We start from the raw sequence: 16,762 nt of genomic DNA on the forward strand, positions 1-16,762 counted from the left end.
CCTCTCTAGGTTCTCCCTTGTTTCGGGGCTGGGACTCTCAGGGCCCTCCCCTGACAAAATCCCAGCATACAGGTATAAAGAACAACCTCATTCCACCCTCTGTGGGGTTGATCTTATGTCCCTCTCACTTAAATGCCTCTCAGAGCTTGCTCCATAGAGGTCCAGTCCCTGCCGGTTTGCCAGGATCTCCCACCAGTGCTGTTCTGTGCCACTCCTGGCTGCTTGCCAGCCTCCCCTATTCAGGTGAGGAGCCCAGGCCTTGCTGTCATTCTTCCTCTGTAATCCCAGAGTGACTGCAGCCTCGCTCCCCGCAGCCCCCTTCTGCACTAAACCTCCTGCCTTTATAATCACCACCCAGACCTTAAATTGGGTGTAAGTTACATTTACACTTACTTTGTCTCCTTTATGCTGCTCAGAGCGGTGTAAAGGGGCCTTAGTGTAAATGAGAATCCAGGCTCCATGGTGGTCCTGCAGAGCCCTCTGCTTTGCTAGATTTGGGTCTTCCTGAGCAATTAGGCTGCACCGTAGACCTGCTTTCACTAGGATCAAAGCTGAGGTTCACCAAATTAATTTCCTTTGGGTCCTGCCCCAGATTTAGCCCCATTACCCTTCCTGGTGGATGGTTTTCCTTGTGTCACGCCTCTCTCTCTCTCTCCCCCTCCCTGCCAGAGCCCATGAGGGCCCCCAAGGGCCTGGCCTTCTCTGAGATCCAGTCCAGGCAGCTGACACTGCAGTGGGAGCCGCTGGGCTACAACCTGACGCGCTGCCATACCTACATGGTCTCACTCTGCTACCGCTACTTCGTGGGCACCAGCCACAACCAGACCTTCCGGGAGTGCACGAAGATGGAGCACAACGTCCACCACTACACCATCAAGAACCTGCTGCCCTACAAGAATGTCCACGTGAAGCTCACCCTCTCCAACCCCGAGGGGCGCAAGGAAGGGAAGGAGATGATATTCCAGACGGATGAGGATGGTAAGTGCCAGCTGCGGCCCCTGTGCACTGGGACGCCCGTGGCAGGGCAGCCTCTCCTTCTGCCTCTGCACCAGGTAAGCCGCAGCTTGGGGCAGGGCAGGGGAGCACCCAGAGAGGCCACCGAGGGATCCTTGCAGATGGGGAATATGGTGATGGGGGCAGTCCAGGGGACGTGCTCTATGATGTGTGCATGTGTGCACCTTGTCCTTTTCCTTGGGGATGGTCCACTGCTGTGCTGTGAGAATAACTCCCTTCCTCTCACTATGGTAAAACAATCATGTGTCCTGATCCTGACGCTTTCCTGTCTACTTAAGCCAAAGCTTACTTCAGCTAATGCAAGGTGTTCTGGGACAGCTAGCACAAGAGAACGGGATTATAGTAAACGTATATGCCAAATTAAGCTATGTGACTGCTGTAATATGTGTGCTTAGTGCTGTTTGTCTTAATGCATTCTAATAGGCGAGTGGTGTGGAGAATACTTGTTATTAATATACCATTGATATGCTAGCCAGCTCAAACTGGTTGGCAGGACTCACTCACACCAAGAACCACTGGCTCGAGCAGACCACTAGGCCTCTCTCCTTCCTACCCTACATTCGTCCCTCATCCATCACCTCTCCCTGTGCAATCTGTCCCTGTCTGGACTGAGCGCCAGATTGGGTCGCTCCAGGCTGGGCGGCGCCCAATGCCCTGGCTGTTCTGATTTGTGTCTTTTCAGTGGAAGGGCTCTAGTTCTCCTTCCAAGGGAAGGTGGTGGCCCTACGGTAGGTAAAACATCCTGTGTAGGACAGGGCATGTGATGGGGCCCAATCCTGCACTCCTAAGAACACTGCTGAGTGAGCACCAAGTTATTCTGCCCAGTAGCGGGAGTGAGCTTGAAGAGGGTATTGCCTAGTTAGGTGCCTCACTCCTGGGAGCAGGATGGTGCTTAGCCCGACACAAGCCCATCCTCTACCCATGTCACGGCCCTTTTTGCTGCGTGTTCTTTCAGGCGACGGAGCTGGCTCTCAGGCGGCGGGTGTCTGCCTGCCTTTCAGAGCAGAGAGCTACATCTTGCACTTACCCTGACTTGTGCCAAGTGGTAGTTTCCACCCGCACTTTGCGTAACAACTTTGTCTATGGCCTTAGGACTGGCAGGACCAAGACAACCAGGCAGCGTTTTTCAATTCTCCATCAGAATTTCTAGTTTTGTCGCATTTCTCCTTTGTCAACCAGATTGTCCTCAGCACCAAACATCCTTGGTCTTCGTTCTTCTTGTTCGGGAATCGAAGCCTCATAGCAATCATAATAATTAAAATAATTAGTACCTTACATTTAGGCAGCCCCTTTAACCCGAGGCTCACAAACACTAATTAATTAAGCCTCTGTGAGGTAATTATAAACAGCAAGAAAGAGTCAGAGGTCAGCCTGCCTCAGTTATAGGCTTTGTTTCGCTGACCGGTGTTTGCACCCGGCACAAGAGCACGGACGTGCGGTTTCGTAGCAGGTGAATGAGCTCCTTGCTCTTCATCGGATGACCCGTTTGTGTGGATGAGAGCACAGCAGGCCCTGGCTCCTTGTGGAAAGTGTTTCCCCAAACCATCTGTGCACAAATTCTCTCATGTCATTCCTAGCCCTGGCCCAAGACAGACATGACCCTGAGGCTCACCACTGCTGTGGGCTGCATCTTCTGAAAGGGAGCCAGTGCTGGTCTAGCAGGTGGCATACCTGGGCAGGTCTTGCTCATCTCCCTCCCCTTGCTTGGAGTCTGTGTGTCGCCACTGCTCTGGGTCCATACACGATGTCTGCAGTGTTACTGCAGACGCTGGGTCTGAGCCATCAGGGCCCCCGTCATGCCCACCCGAGCTGTCGTACATTTACCCCAGCTCTGCACCAGGTTAGGCAGCCTCTTCCCCTTCCCCCTCATCCAGGGAGCTGAGAGTTCTGGCTAGGGCAGGTATCCCCGGGTGGGCAGGTGACTCTTGTCTTAAAGCGTGTTGAGGCCTGAAAAGCCAAAGCCTCCTGCTGTGGTCGGAGCCCTTGGGACAAGAGGCCCTGCCATCAGCACTGGAACCCGATTGCCCTGTGCTGGGATCTAGCTCGTCCCCCTGATGCTGATCCACTGGGCTGGCCTGCCCTACGCATGTTAAATAATTGTTTCTGTGCCCTCGGAGAAGTCCCCATTCCCATGCTAGTGCTTGCTAGATGGCTGGCTCTTAGCAGCCACTAGAAATTAGAGATGGAAAAAACCTATTCCCGGTAGGTCATCCAGAGCAGTGATTCTCAATCATTCCCACTTGTGGCCTCTCCCTACTCCCATATACCCAGCAGCTGGCTGGAACTTCCCTCCCACTTAGTAATATGGGAAAAGTAGGGTGGCCCAATGCTCAGGATGAGTTCCTAGGATCTAGACCATCCCAGGACCATCCTGACTACTGCAGCATTGAAGTCAGAGGGAATTTTGCCATTTAATGGGGCTGGTATTTCAGCTTTGGCCCCTTTCCTATATTCTCCAGTGCTTTGCTCTGTTGAGTTTTCAGTGTCCCAAGAGACTCGGTTCCTGCCACTTCTCAGCACTGCAGCCTAATCGAGCAGGAAGCGTTTGCTTGACATTCAGCATACATTTCCCTTCTCTCTCATGCTGTGCCAGGCAGGGATTAGCTGAGTGGTCTCGCCCTATAAAGTTAATTTCGAGCTCTGAAGATCCAGATAACGTGACATGAAATACAAGACAGAACAGTGTTCTAATGAAGTGGAACTGGTACAGTATTTCAGGAGCCAGCCATAGGAGATGTACTGTGTCCCATGGGAGCTCAGGGAAGGTAACTTCCACTAATGACTCATTATGCTTCTAATATACCAACTCCCTTCTCGCTACCCAGTTTTCAGCCCCCACACGTGCTGGAGTGACTCGGACAGCGGAAAGGGCTGCACGCCCCGGGAACCTGCCACCTGCTGGGCGTGCAGGAACGGTGGCTTTGGTTGCACGAGGGCATGATCAGGTGCTGTGCAGGGGTAGAGTGTTGGGCCGAGGAAGACAAGGCGTAAAGAGTGGAGTGGGGCAGGGGGCGCCGGGCAGATCCAAGTGGCGTGGCTGAGGGTGCTACCAGGCAGCCCCCTAGTTAAAGGTGCTGGATGCTAGCTAGATCCTGGCTATATGAGCGGAGCCGCAGGAGCAAGGACTCAAAGGGGAGAACGTTATTAGCAGTAAGGCTCATGCTTAAATCCATGTGTCACACATACCCATGTCTCCAACATGACCATCCTCACCTTCTATGTGTTTAGCAGTAATGGAGCAGGCGCACATGGGCTGGGGACATCATCCTCCGGGCAGAGAGGATACATCATTTGCACTGGTGTATAACAGCTTTGCAGATCCTGCTGGGAGCTGTGCAAGGACTGCAAGGGATGGGGGCTTAAGCAGCAGGACATTCAGGAGTGACTCCTGCAGAGAAAGGCCCTGGATGAAGTGGAGCGTCTGGGCTGCACAGAGGGGCAGGAGAAGGCTCTTCCAGCCATTACAAGCTTTTGGGTGTGCCTCTGAACCTGGGTCTTTTGAGGTTCACCCATCACTTACAATTAAGTTGCCTAAGCAAGAACAGAATGTGTAAGACGTAAAACATGCTGGCCGGAGAGCATCAACAGCCCCCTGTCCCTCACTGGCATCCTACCCTGTGATGCTCCAGATTTGGTTCAGGTCAGAACATCCTGGGGGTGCGTAACCTCTCTGCAGTCGAAGGAACAGCGGGAGAGCTAACCTAACCTAAGCAAGAACAGGATAGGTACCGATGTAGTCACAAGGGAACGAATTGCCTGTGCCTCTCTTCCAAACTATAGCCTTAGCAGAAGAGTTTACAACTGCAGGTTACAAGATAATTAATCTCTGCAATATGTTTTAGCCTCAAGTATTAGCAATTGACCTGGAAGAATCTGTAATTACTAAGGACAGTATTAGTGGGTTTAATTTGCATACTGTGGAAGCCTGGTGCGTTGGCTTTGACTCCATGGAAGGTTTATCTGATCGGCCTGTTTAGGAAGCTTAGCAAGGAAAACAAAATGGCAGAGGCTGTGGCAACACTTGGCTTCTTCCTGGGCATTTTCAAACTCCGCTCCTAATCCACTCCCCACTGTCTGTAGGGCCCGGAGTCGTTCTAGCCCCAGGCTATAGTGCATAGAGATGGCAAAGTTCTTCTCAGTGACCAGCGTTTTTGTTGAAAAACAAGGTTTTGTCAAAAACAATTGTTGTGGGATTTTTTAATTTATTTTTAAACAAAAGTATTACTATTTTCATCAGCGGCCAACCCGCCAACATAGAAAATGTTCTGGTTTTGATGGCTGAAAGCTGAATTGTCTTTGGTTTGCAACAAGAAACACAAAACTTTTCAGAGGAAATTTTGGAGGTAAATGAAATATTATTATTTTCCATAGGGGAAAAAATCTTTTCCTGACCAGCTCTAATGCGAAGTTTCAGGTTAGACTGTAGGCAGGGGCTTAAGGTCAGTCCATGGGCCGTCTTCTGACATGCACAAATGTTTAAGCACTGGTAGTGAGCGAAGCAGCTGGGAAGCTGCCCTTCTTTTTAGCCTACTCCGTTAGGGCTGGGAGAAAGAGTCATTAAAAGACAATGATCCATCGTGACCCAGCCAAATAAAACCTCAGCATCACAGATTCAAGCTCCACAGAAACAGGACATCCTGTCTAGTTGCTGTCCAAGAAGAGGCTGAGTGCTGGAGATCATCCTTTGAATGATGGAGACGTCTGTTCTCTTTGCCCCGTGCCTGTCTCGCTATATCCCCAGAACATCGGCAATAATGAGCGATCCTCTCAGCTTTGGGGCTCACCAGAGGTCGTGGTTGTCATTATTTATACAATGGTTGCACTGTAGGGCCCCCGACTCAGACTGGTGCTAAGGGCTGTCTATTCATCTAGTGAAAGACAGGCTCCACCCCAAAGAGCTTCCAATCTAAGTCGACAAAGGAAGTATTATCATTCCCACTGTACTGGGGCAGTGCTAAAGTGCAGAGAGATTCAATGACTTGCACAAAGCTTCTGTGGCAAAGATCTGGAACCCAGATCTTTTGAGTCCTGCAGTACCATGACCACAAGAATAGCTGTTCTTCCTGCACCCAACCCTACAGCCGCCTTCCCTAAACCCTGCTCTGAACCTGCCTGATGATTCTGTGCCCACCTCAGCACTCCCAGCTGTTTATTTTTTAACTGTAATTGCTCCCAGCTGTTTTTGCCATGCTGTGATTGCTCCAGCTGTTTTCTTATTGTGCTGTAATACGGTAGCTCCAGCTGTTTCCTTGCTGTACTGTAATCACTCCAGCTGCTTTTCACCAGACATGGATTAACCAGACTTTTTTTTCTTCCCTCTTGAGTGAAACTTGATACAGTGTACAGTCTCTCCCTTTCAAGAGATCAATAAATCTCTGTATGAGCGTGGATCTATTGTAAATTGAACATGTGTATTTGTCTCAGTTACATATCTGTCTGATTTATCTAAATTAGCTAATGATTGTGCATGAAACTCCGTTCCCGTGTTTGAAACTAATATCTAGTAGAAACACATTCAGATTTTTGGTGGCTTTGTTATGCTTTTTCATGTTAAAATATTAGCAGAAAAAGATTTGGAAAGTGCCTGTGTAAAAACAGCCCCTTCTTAGTCAGCAAATCTGTCCGCTGCGTGTATCCGAAGTTAGATCTGCGGACGTTAGTGGCTAAGATAAGTCTCTGCTGCTTTTTATTCCTGGGAGCCCTGCAGAGCCAGCCCAGGCCTGGGTGAGCGAGCTGGATTCTGTTCTAGTGAATGCATTGTTGTCAGACGTACCTTGTTAAGTACGTTCCAATTGCAGAGTCACACTGAAGACGATGGGCCAGCTTCCTTCCTGCTGAGGGAATTTTTTTCAGCTGAGTTACGCGGGAGTCACTGAGAGGAGAATGTGGCCCAGCAGAAGTGCTCTTGCTAGTGATGCTGCAGGAGAAGAAAGAACCTGGCTTAGCTCGTAGAGAGGCAGCATGATCCCGTGGTAGGGCACCGGATTGGGGCTGTATTCTTACCTCTGCCACAGGCCTGCCCCTGTGAGCTTGGGCAAATCACATCATCTCTCTGTGCTTCTGTTTCCTCTTGTCTCTTTAGACTGCAAGCGCTTTGGGTCAGGGATTGTCTTGTACTCTGGATATGTCTACACTGCAAAAACACGTCTTCCTGATTCAGATGATCTAACCCATATTAAAAGAGCAGTTCAGACATGGCAACTCGGCTTTTGACTTGGGTTAACAGCTGGAGTTAAAGCCTATAGGGGAGCCTGAAATAGAACTTGAGCCACTAACTTGAGTTAAAAGCCATGTCTTCACTGCTACTTTGACTGAGGTTCGCTAACCCTCGTTAAGAACACATCCTTTTTTGCAGTGTAGACGTACCCTAAGTGTCTGTATGGCGCGTAGCACAATGGAGTTTATTAGGGTTTCTAGTCAGTACCATAATACAAGTAATAATAAGTAATAATAGTAATAGTCATGTAAACTGGGCACACCTGATGTGGAAAGACTGAGATACCATAGTCATGGAGCCCCAGGATGCATTTCACGGAGTTGCTTTTCCAAGCAAGCACCATGTTGTAAACGTTTTAAAAACTGTAACTGGAAAGAGTTGATCTAATTTCTCTCCCTCCATATCTGTCCCACCCTCCAAGTCTGAGAGCAACCCAGGGTTCTTCTTAAAAAATGGGCTGGAAATCTGTAACAAGCAAGCACCCATGTAATTAACGATGGTGGTGAAGGTTTGTGAATAATAGGACCCTCAATTGAGTTTTATTTTGGCTTTTTTGACATGAAGCAAACTTTATTTGCATATCCCTGTTGTGTATCGCCGCGGAAGGCTAGATGTTCCCTGATGAGTCACTGGAAAAGAAATTGCCAGGTATGGCGTGGAAAAGAACAAAGAGAGGATTTTTTTGTTGAGGTGGAAACGCCGTTGGGAAGGAGGAAGGAGGGTCGCTCCTCTGCTTGAGTCATTCTGTATAAAGAACAGTTGCCTCCTCTTACCATAGTGGTCCGAAAGATGTCTGGAATCCCTTGCTCCTGAGGCACTGTGGGATGGCTGTTCAGATTTCCCCAGAAGGCACTGGTACAATCATGGTTATACAGCATAGGATGGGTGGAGGTGCACACATGGTGTTGGCTTGGATAAGCTCCTCTATGAACACAGGTCAGCTGTGTATCTTGTGACCCATTCAGAGTGTTGTGACCTGGTTGCAACAACACAATTGTGTTTGGAGTGTGGACATTGGCTGGGCATTGAGTTTGGCCCATCTAGATGCACTGGAATCCAGGATCCCCCTGTTTTCATTCCATGGAACATCAGTATTTACTATCCCTTCCAAAGGGAGTGGGTCCCGTCCAGTAGGAGGGAGAACTGGGCTTCTGGAAGAGTGAACAAGTCCTCCTAGGGAGATCAGCAGAGTGCTGCGTAGTTCACCATACGTGGGTCTTTCAGATGAGACCTTAAAAAACAAAACAAAAACGGGGTCCCATCTGCTCTGCAATGACAGTAAACATCCCAAGGCATTTTAGTAACAGTAGCTGCTGTGTTCTGTCATCCTTGGTCAACCTTTCCCCTCCTCCCCCTCGTGTGCATTGTACGGTGTTTCACTTGGTTTTTGCCTTCTATGCCAGAGGTAGCCACATTGCAGTGGTAATCTGTGGTAATGGCTGGCACTGGGATCTTTACAGAGGGAGAGTAATGCACAGGCAAAGTATTTGTTGCCTCCCCTATTGACTGGCCTGGTAGAAGATAACAGTCTACTAATGTTGCTAGCTAACGGAGCTACCCCACGTGGTCTGTGCGTCAGTGCTGAAGGTCCCCAGCTCAGACCCCGCTGACAGCCCATGTGGGAGGACTCAGCTGGGTAGTTTGGATTCAGGTCTGAATTTGGGACTGTTTGCACCTGGGGTGTTGGGTCAGGCTCCTTTCTCAGCTACAAAGCAAAAGTAAAAGGTCCCCCCTGCCTCTGAAATGGCACAGATTGAGGGGGCAGCTTTGAGTCAGTTATCTCACTGGAACTGTATTTGGCCATCTCTCTCTGTGGCTTGTATTCCTGCCTGTGCTCTGGGTTAGCAGATAAGGCACCTGGAGCTGTAATGGTCCAGCCCATCAAAGGGAAAGGAAAGATTCCCTTTCAAGATGCCTCCTGGGAGCTAACAAAGCGGTCCCTTTCTAATGCACACACGAGACCTCTGACACTTGCCCTCCCCTGCTGCCGCCTATTTCAGCCTGAAACTGGCTGCAAGTTGCGGCAAACTTTGCAAAGTTTTTTAAATGAGAAACAGGTGGTTCAAGCCACCCACCACTTCCTAATTTATTCCCTTCACATATTTACACATGCATACACCCCCATACAACCACACACACGTGTGCAAACATCTATATGCACACACACGCTACATGTACACACATCCACACATGCATGCACATATGTGACTGCACACCACCCACATTCACATATAAGTGTATTCACATCCCCCACATGCTCACACACACGTGTGCACATGCACTCACGAACACACATGCACCCCCACATCCCTCGAGCTATCACAAATCAAAGCACTTGGAGCATTTTCTTCTCTAGATGCGTAAAATAGTTGAGTAATTAGCGATACACCACTTAGGAGAGCAAATCATTTTGTTCTTCAGAACAGGCAGGCGTGTGTGTGTGTATGTTGCTTTATTTAAAGTGTTTACGGAGGGTGGAAAAAAGGCTCTTGAAAGGATCCAGTTTTAGCACAACAAAAGCATAACTCCTCCTCCATTACCGTGGAGTGAAAGCCTCTTAAAGATACAATCGATGGAAGAATAAAATTCCTGGTGACCTTCCCCGGCTACACACGCACACTTCCAGCAGTCTCTACGCACGGAAGCTCAGCGCCTGTTACTCAGGAAATCACCAGAGTTCACTTAAGCTGCTGTGTTCCAATGTTTACATGGATAGCAGCTGCAGTAATCGTTGCACATTCCGAGGTCAGCGCTGCTCAGCAGAGCAGCCAAGTTGGACCGAATGCCTCTTGCCTCTTGAGACTTGAGTTCCAATTCAGATGTGAAATGAGCCTTTTCCCCCTCCGCTGACTAGTTTACATAGTTCTAGCGGATGTTTGATTTATCTGCCTTGGAAAACCACTGCACTGATTCAGTAGTGCCTGTGCAAATATAAACCCCGGATCGGAACAGCTGACGGGGTTACAGGTCAGGACGGAAGGGCCTCGGCAGAGGTAGTGTGTGTGCATGCGGGCTCTGGACTGGAGTAGCTGGAGGGGCATCAGCAAAGCTGTGTGAGCAGGCTCCAGACTGGGATGGCAGGATGAGATGGAGGGACATTACCCGAGCTGCAAGGAGCTGGGAATGATGTGTCAGCGGGTACTGCCAGTCTGGGGTGAGTTGCACTAATGGAGTTGGGTGTGGATGTGTGAGCCAGCGCTGTTGGCATTTCACCATTGGCAGCAAGATTGTAAAGAAATAATAAAGAAAAGGGTCCCTCTCAACTGACTCCAGAAACGAGGCTTCTCACAGCAACCTCTTGACGGATGATGTGGCTGCCTGGTGCCGGCTCTGATTCCTCTAAGCCATCCAAGGTGTGCGTCCCAGGGAGCTGAGGAAAGGAGTACCCATTACAGTGAGAGGAAACCTGGGCCCAGAGGACCATGCGGAGGAGGCAGATTTGGGGACGAGCACCCATGGAGGCAGAGGCGGTTTTGACAATGTAGGCTTGTGGGAAGGCTGAGACAGGGCGGTGGATTTGGGCCAGAAGAGATGGATGATGGGGGAGCGACCACAGATGAGCTCACCGGGAGAGTCCCTGTAAGACGGTAGGAAATCCCAGCCCATGTGATTTATACTGCTTTTATTTTGTATCTCAGACATTGTGCCGCAGACCGTGTGAAACTTGTTCCACTTGTATTGCTCCCTGAATTTTTCCTATTTTTTTTACCTATGTTTGAAAGAATCCCCTACATTTAAAAAACCCTTATTGCTGAAAATAAAACCCAAACTTGAGTATCAGCGAGTCACCAGGGAGCGAGCTGTTACACATGCCTGTTGTCTCTGCACCGCTTGCGCTAGGAGAGGGAGCATTCAGAATGGAGCTCAGGAAAACCTGCTGCCTTACAGAACATAGGAACTGCCAGGTTGGGTCAGAGCCTGTTAGGGGGCTTATTCCTTCACCTACTTACTTCCCTGGTGCTTCTCGCATGAACAGAGAGCAACAATACCCGAAGTCCAAAGGTGCAAACAATTCGATGTTTATTGGGGTGAACTTCCAGCAAGCATTATTCCAGTTTCCTTCCTTAGTATCCTCCTTCCCAGCTCTGACACCACAGAGCCTTACACCTGTGTCCCTGTTCCCATTCCTACCCTTAGCCAAACATGATTCCAACTTCCTTACTCCCATTCCCTGTTCCCATTTCCCCCTTTAGCAAAACATGATTCCAATTTTCTTACCCCCATTCCCTGTTCCCATCTCCCTTACCCACATGCCCATGCCCACCCACACCCACACCCACCCACACCCACACCCAGTCACTTCCTCATTGACTACAGATTATATAGTAAAACTTGAGTTCTGCTTAGCTATACCTTAACCAATCATTTTCCTGAAATTTAACTAACCAAATTCTCACTGAAGAAGTGAGCTGTAGCTCACGAAAGCTTATGCTCTAATAAATTGGTTAGTCTCTAAGGTGCCACAAGTCCTCCTTTTCTTTTTGCGAATACAGACTAACACGGCTGTTACTCTGAAACCAGTCCTAACATATTGTAACATGATTATGTAACCAATTATATCCCACCACCTTAATTAGTTTACACCCAGCAAAATTAATTATACAGCAGACAGGAACAATCACAGAACCAGACAGAGATTATACAGACAAACAACAGCAAAGTGGGAACTATAATGACAAGACAATACAGAAGTGAGGATTTCACATCCCAGCTATTGATAAGTGAGTTCTTGCCAGACAGGATGCTATCAAACTAAGTTTCCTTTTACATTTTCTAGGCACTTCCCTTTCTCTGGAGGTGATAGGAACCATCAGGACAGGACTGCATTCCTAACAGCCGAATAGCACCTTATTTCAGTGTGACTAGTTTGGAATGTGAGGATGTGACCGGTCGCTTCCCAGCTTATGGCTGCCTCTGCTGCTTAGCCAAAGGCCTTAGCCTAAGAACAGGGCCTCAGACTGTCACAGTAAGAGAAGGCCCTTACACCAGCAGACAGTGATTTTGATTCTTTCTTTTATACCTCTATCACTAGCCAAGTGATAAGAATACACCTAAATTCTTAGAGTATAGGCCTTTACAGACAGGCCTGAATATCTATATCCTAACAGAGCCGTGGTCCATCCAGCCCAGTAGCGTCTCTGACAGTGGCCAGCACCAGATGTCTCAGAGGAAAGTGCAGTAGTAAGATGTGGGATAATTTGCCTCCCATGGAAGTCCCTATGAGCTAACAATTGGTGATCCATTGAAGGATGAATTTATGCATCCCTTCTACAATGTTTTGTTGGCATTAACTACTTCAATCCTGGATGTTCTTGTTGTCCATAGAAGCATATTTAATTATATAGATCTCTCCTGGATGATCCAGCATTCAATAGGATGGTGAAAGAATGTTCCTTATAGCGTTGTGAAAGGTATGCATTATTTGATTGGGGTTTTTTTGTGTGTACTTGTGATCTGCCTGTGTGTGTGATTATTGCTATTATTGATTATAACTGATAATAATAATTGCTATAATTGATTATAACCCCCAGAACTGTGTGTTAATTGGAGTGTTATTTGTAGCAATTAGAATTATCTGTCTGCCCCCATACGCACTCCCCTATCTATCTGCCACAATACAAAGAATAAATAATGTGCGTCTGCATATATTCTGCATTCCTGTCTGCGGTATCAGAACAGCCCCTAGGGGGTGTTGTGAGACTTAATTGGCAACTGAAGCCCATTGAGATCTTCAGATGAGAGGTGCTATGGGAGAGTAATGTATTCCGCAGTTCCAGGTTGCCACAGAAGGTTATGTCTCGCAGCAGCAGGGGAATGTGCCCTGGAAGACTGTGCTCCTGTATCCTTTGCGGTGAAACGTAAGATGCATTCCAAACACTTGTAATTAAATGGAGCATTTGCATAGTGCTGAGCATGGTTTCAATTTGCAGATGAATTCTGTGCATTTGTTTCCAAGATAAAAAAAAAATCTCTCTCTGCCCCAAAGGTTTCCCTAATGCTCCATGAACTTAATAAGTGTCTTGTGTACATGTGTACGACATGGGGCTGCTGATTCAATTAACTTGTCAATCAAGTGGAAATAGTGTATTTGCACGGCGGGAACACGGGGTAAGGCGATCCCTTTCCCATGGCTGTGGAATGAGGTCTGAGCAAAAACGCTGCAAGAAAACTGTCTGTGGACATTTGTTCGAAGGAAGAACTGAATTCCCTTCACCTGCAGCCAGGGGAGCGTATCCCATCAAACGCATTCACTGGCCAAGATGTTCATGGACATGTTCAATGTTCGTGAAAAAGTAATTTTGACTGTGGTCGGAAGATTCAGCGTGTAATAAGCATGTGCCTACCTTTTAAACACCCAAGTGTCCTATTGACTTTCAGTGCAGTTACTCAGGAGCTTAAAGTTAGGCACATGTTCAAGTTCCGTTCTGAATCAGGGCCTGGTATTTATACTCTGATCCCGACTCTGAGTCCGCTTTCTCCAATCAGGCAACAGAATCACTTCCATGTGACCTCCATATCCAATGGGAATAAGCCAACACATCTTGATTATCGAGTACCCACACAAACAGACAGCTATGAAACAGCTACGGATGAGAACCAGTTGGAGAGTAATAGCAAGTCATGGATAGAGTTGAGGGAATCCTGATCCACTCCCAGACAGAAGAGGAGCAAATGCATTGAAACAAATTATCTGCAGCTATATCCAAAAGCACAAGAAACTCACCAGGTTTTGTTAGGAAACCGAATCTCTGGCCAAGGCTTGCAAAGTGTTCTGAGTTGAGTTTCCAGGGAGTCTTGGTAGAGCGACAGCTTTGCATTGAAACTGTGAAAATGCCCATTCAGTGCAGAACTAGGAGATGCTCAGGGCTTTTAACTGAGGTCTTTCTCTTCCTGGTAGTTTGAACTCAAAGTGGAAACCCAGGGCAAGAAGTTTATATGGCTCAAGCCCCTGTGAACCCAAACCACAGAGCTCAACAAAACAGCTAGCCATGGCCTTAATGGCGCACACAACCAAAAAGCCTATTTTCAAACAGGCAATTTCAGGACGGCCCAGCTAATGGTCGTTAATAATGTTTTTGGACTTCCATCCACGTTGTTCTTTCGGCAGATCCGTCCCTGTTGCGATGTGTAATTTTTTTTTGGTAAGTGTTTATAATTGCTCCCTCTGTCTCAAATCAGAGGGTGCATTTTTCAAGCATTAACGCCTGCAGCAGATGATACTACTCATGAATTGTGATCTCTGCAAAGCAATTACCTGTTCTGTCCTCCTTAATAAGCACTTTGGGTTGGGGAGAGAAAAAAGAAATCCATGCTAAATGAGTGACTATCGATCTTAGTGTCTTCACTTGTTGCCGTTTGTGGTTGTGATTATTCTTATTGCTAATTAGAGGGAATGGTAGTGCCATGCAGAAACTGCCAAAATGTTTGCAGATCAGATCTCATGCAAGGCTTTTATCATACTGGGTGGAGCAGTGCACAGCATAATCTCCAGGCTTGGGAGAGTGAAGAATACAAATGTAACCCATAGTAACATAGTGTGGCTCTTTGTCCATCTCGAGTGGCTAGTGTATGCCTAGAATTTCATGAGTTTGCTACTTCCTTTCACCTCGTGGAGCTCTCCCTTTAGCTCAGCCAAGTATAGATTTATGATTTTTAGATCTAGAGTCCTTGTGTTGAAACCCAGCGGACAACTGATTCGTCTGTCGACCTCTGAGTGTCTGTATTGGGGCATAGGTTGGTTTATATACGTCTCCCAAGGATGTACATTTTTCACACCCCAGAGTGTCGTAGCTAAATGGACCTAAATTTTAGGGCTGGTGTGCACTACAAAGTTAGGTCAACATAAGCTGCCTTGCGTTGACCTAGTGTGCATGTGTCTACACTAAAATTTGCCTCCCACTGCTGTAAGTGCGTTGTTACACCAACATAGCAACACCACCGTCCCAAGTGATGTTGAGCCATGGTCGATGTACTGAGGGCAATGCAAGGTGAGTGTAGACGATGCGTTAGCTATGTTGACCCTAACAGTCCTCCAGCAGCTGTCCCACAAGGCCTGACACTGACTGCTGTGGTCACAACTGTGAACTTCACTGCCCAGCAGCCCAGATCTCCCCCACTCCCTTTAAAGCCGTGTGAATTTTTGAAATGCCTTTTCCTGACTGTCCAGCAAGCACACCTAGCAGCTCCCCATTGTTGTGTGCAACTGCCCAGCTGACCACGCTGGCTACACTCTCCAGACGCGCTCTGGCCTAGAGTAGACAGGAGATGTCGGCTCTCCTGGGCCTGTGGGGAGAATAATAGAATATCAGGGTTGGAAGGGACCTCAGGAGGTCATCTAGTCCAACCCCCTGCTCAAACCAGGACCAATCCCCAACTAAATCATCCCAGCCAGGGCTTTGTCAAGACTGACCTTAAAAACCACAAAGGAAGGAGATTCCACCACCTCCCTAGGTAACGCATTCCAGTGCTTCACCACCCTCCTAGTGAAAAGGTTTTTCCTAATATCCAACCTAAACCTCCCCCACTGCAACTTGAGACCATTACTCCTTGTTCTGTCATCTGGTACCACTGAGAACAGTCTAGATCCATCCTTTTTGGAACCCCCTTTCAGGTAGTTGAAAGCAGCTATCAACCCCCCCCCTCATTCTTCTCTTTCGCAGACTAAACAATCCCAGTTCCCTCAGTCTCTCCTCATAAGTCATGTGTTCCAGACCCCTAATCATTTTTGTTGCCCTCCGCTGGATGTTTTCCAATTTTTCCACATCCTTCTTGTAGTGTGGGGCCCCAAACTGGAGAGTGTAGCCAGCGTGGTCAGCACAGAAGAGGCTGTGCAGACCCAGCTGTGGACCAGCCATAGAAATGTGGACATCTACAAGCAGATTGCACTGGGGATGGAGGAGAAGGGCTATGACAGGGACCAGCAGCAACGCCACGTGAAAGCAAAGGAACTGCGGCGGGTGCAGTAGAAGGCCAGTGAGGCCAACAGTTGATCTGGTGTCGAGCTGCAGACCTGCCACTTTAACAATGAACTGTGTGCCGTACTTTGGGAGACCCCACCGCGACCCACACTAGAGATACTGCCGAGGAGCCTGAGTCCCAGGCCTCCAGCGTGAACAGCGAGGAGGTAGTGGAGGAAGAAGAGGAGGAGGAAGGAGGACATGCGACGGGGTGGGACCAGCTATGCCATGTGCCAGGATCTGTTTTCCGGTCAGTCCCAGCAGTTGATCATGTGCGAGCCCAGTGCAGGGGAAGGAAGCTCGGGTAAGCGTGTAAATGTATTTCCCATTACAGTGATGTACTGATGGTGCCCCCAAGTTAGCAGGATACAGCTATCGACTTTTCATTAATTTAGGTGGGTGGAAGGGGGTTATGCCGAGCAATTTGTTTTTGTGCACAGGGATGTCCCTTGAATCCTCCTGAGAGATCTCAGTGAAACGGTCATGGAGTTACTCTGAAATCCTCGCCTGAAATTAAGGACAACCACAGCTTCACATACATTGACCTGTGAGAGCCACGGCTGCTGTATGTTTA

The 16,762-nt window shown here is 48.2% G+C and overlaps 1 protein-coding gene across 16 annotated transcripts in view; it reads left to right on the forward strand.

Moving 5' to 3' along the window:
- PTPRU (protein tyrosine phosphatase receptor type U) overlaps window positions 1-16,762 on the forward strand; it is a 320,906-nt gene that overhangs the window by 179,584 nt on the left and 124,560 nt on the right. For all 16 annotated transcript variants that reach the window (XM_073317468.1, XM_073317470.1, XM_073317476.1 and 13 more), the window contains exon 8: window positions 670-978. In XM_073317468.1, the coding sequence (XP_073173569.1) occupies window positions 670-978 (309 nt within the window). The remainder of the gene's footprint in view (window positions 1-669; window positions 979-16,762) is intronic.

The sequence above is a fragment of the Lepidochelys kempii genome, chromosome 19 (assembly GCF_965140265.1).
Source record: "Lepidochelys kempii isolate rLepKem1 chromosome 19, rLepKem1.hap2, whole genome shotgun sequence".
Taxonomy (NCBI): domain Eukaryota; kingdom Metazoa; phylum Chordata; order Testudines; family Cheloniidae; genus Lepidochelys; species Lepidochelys kempii.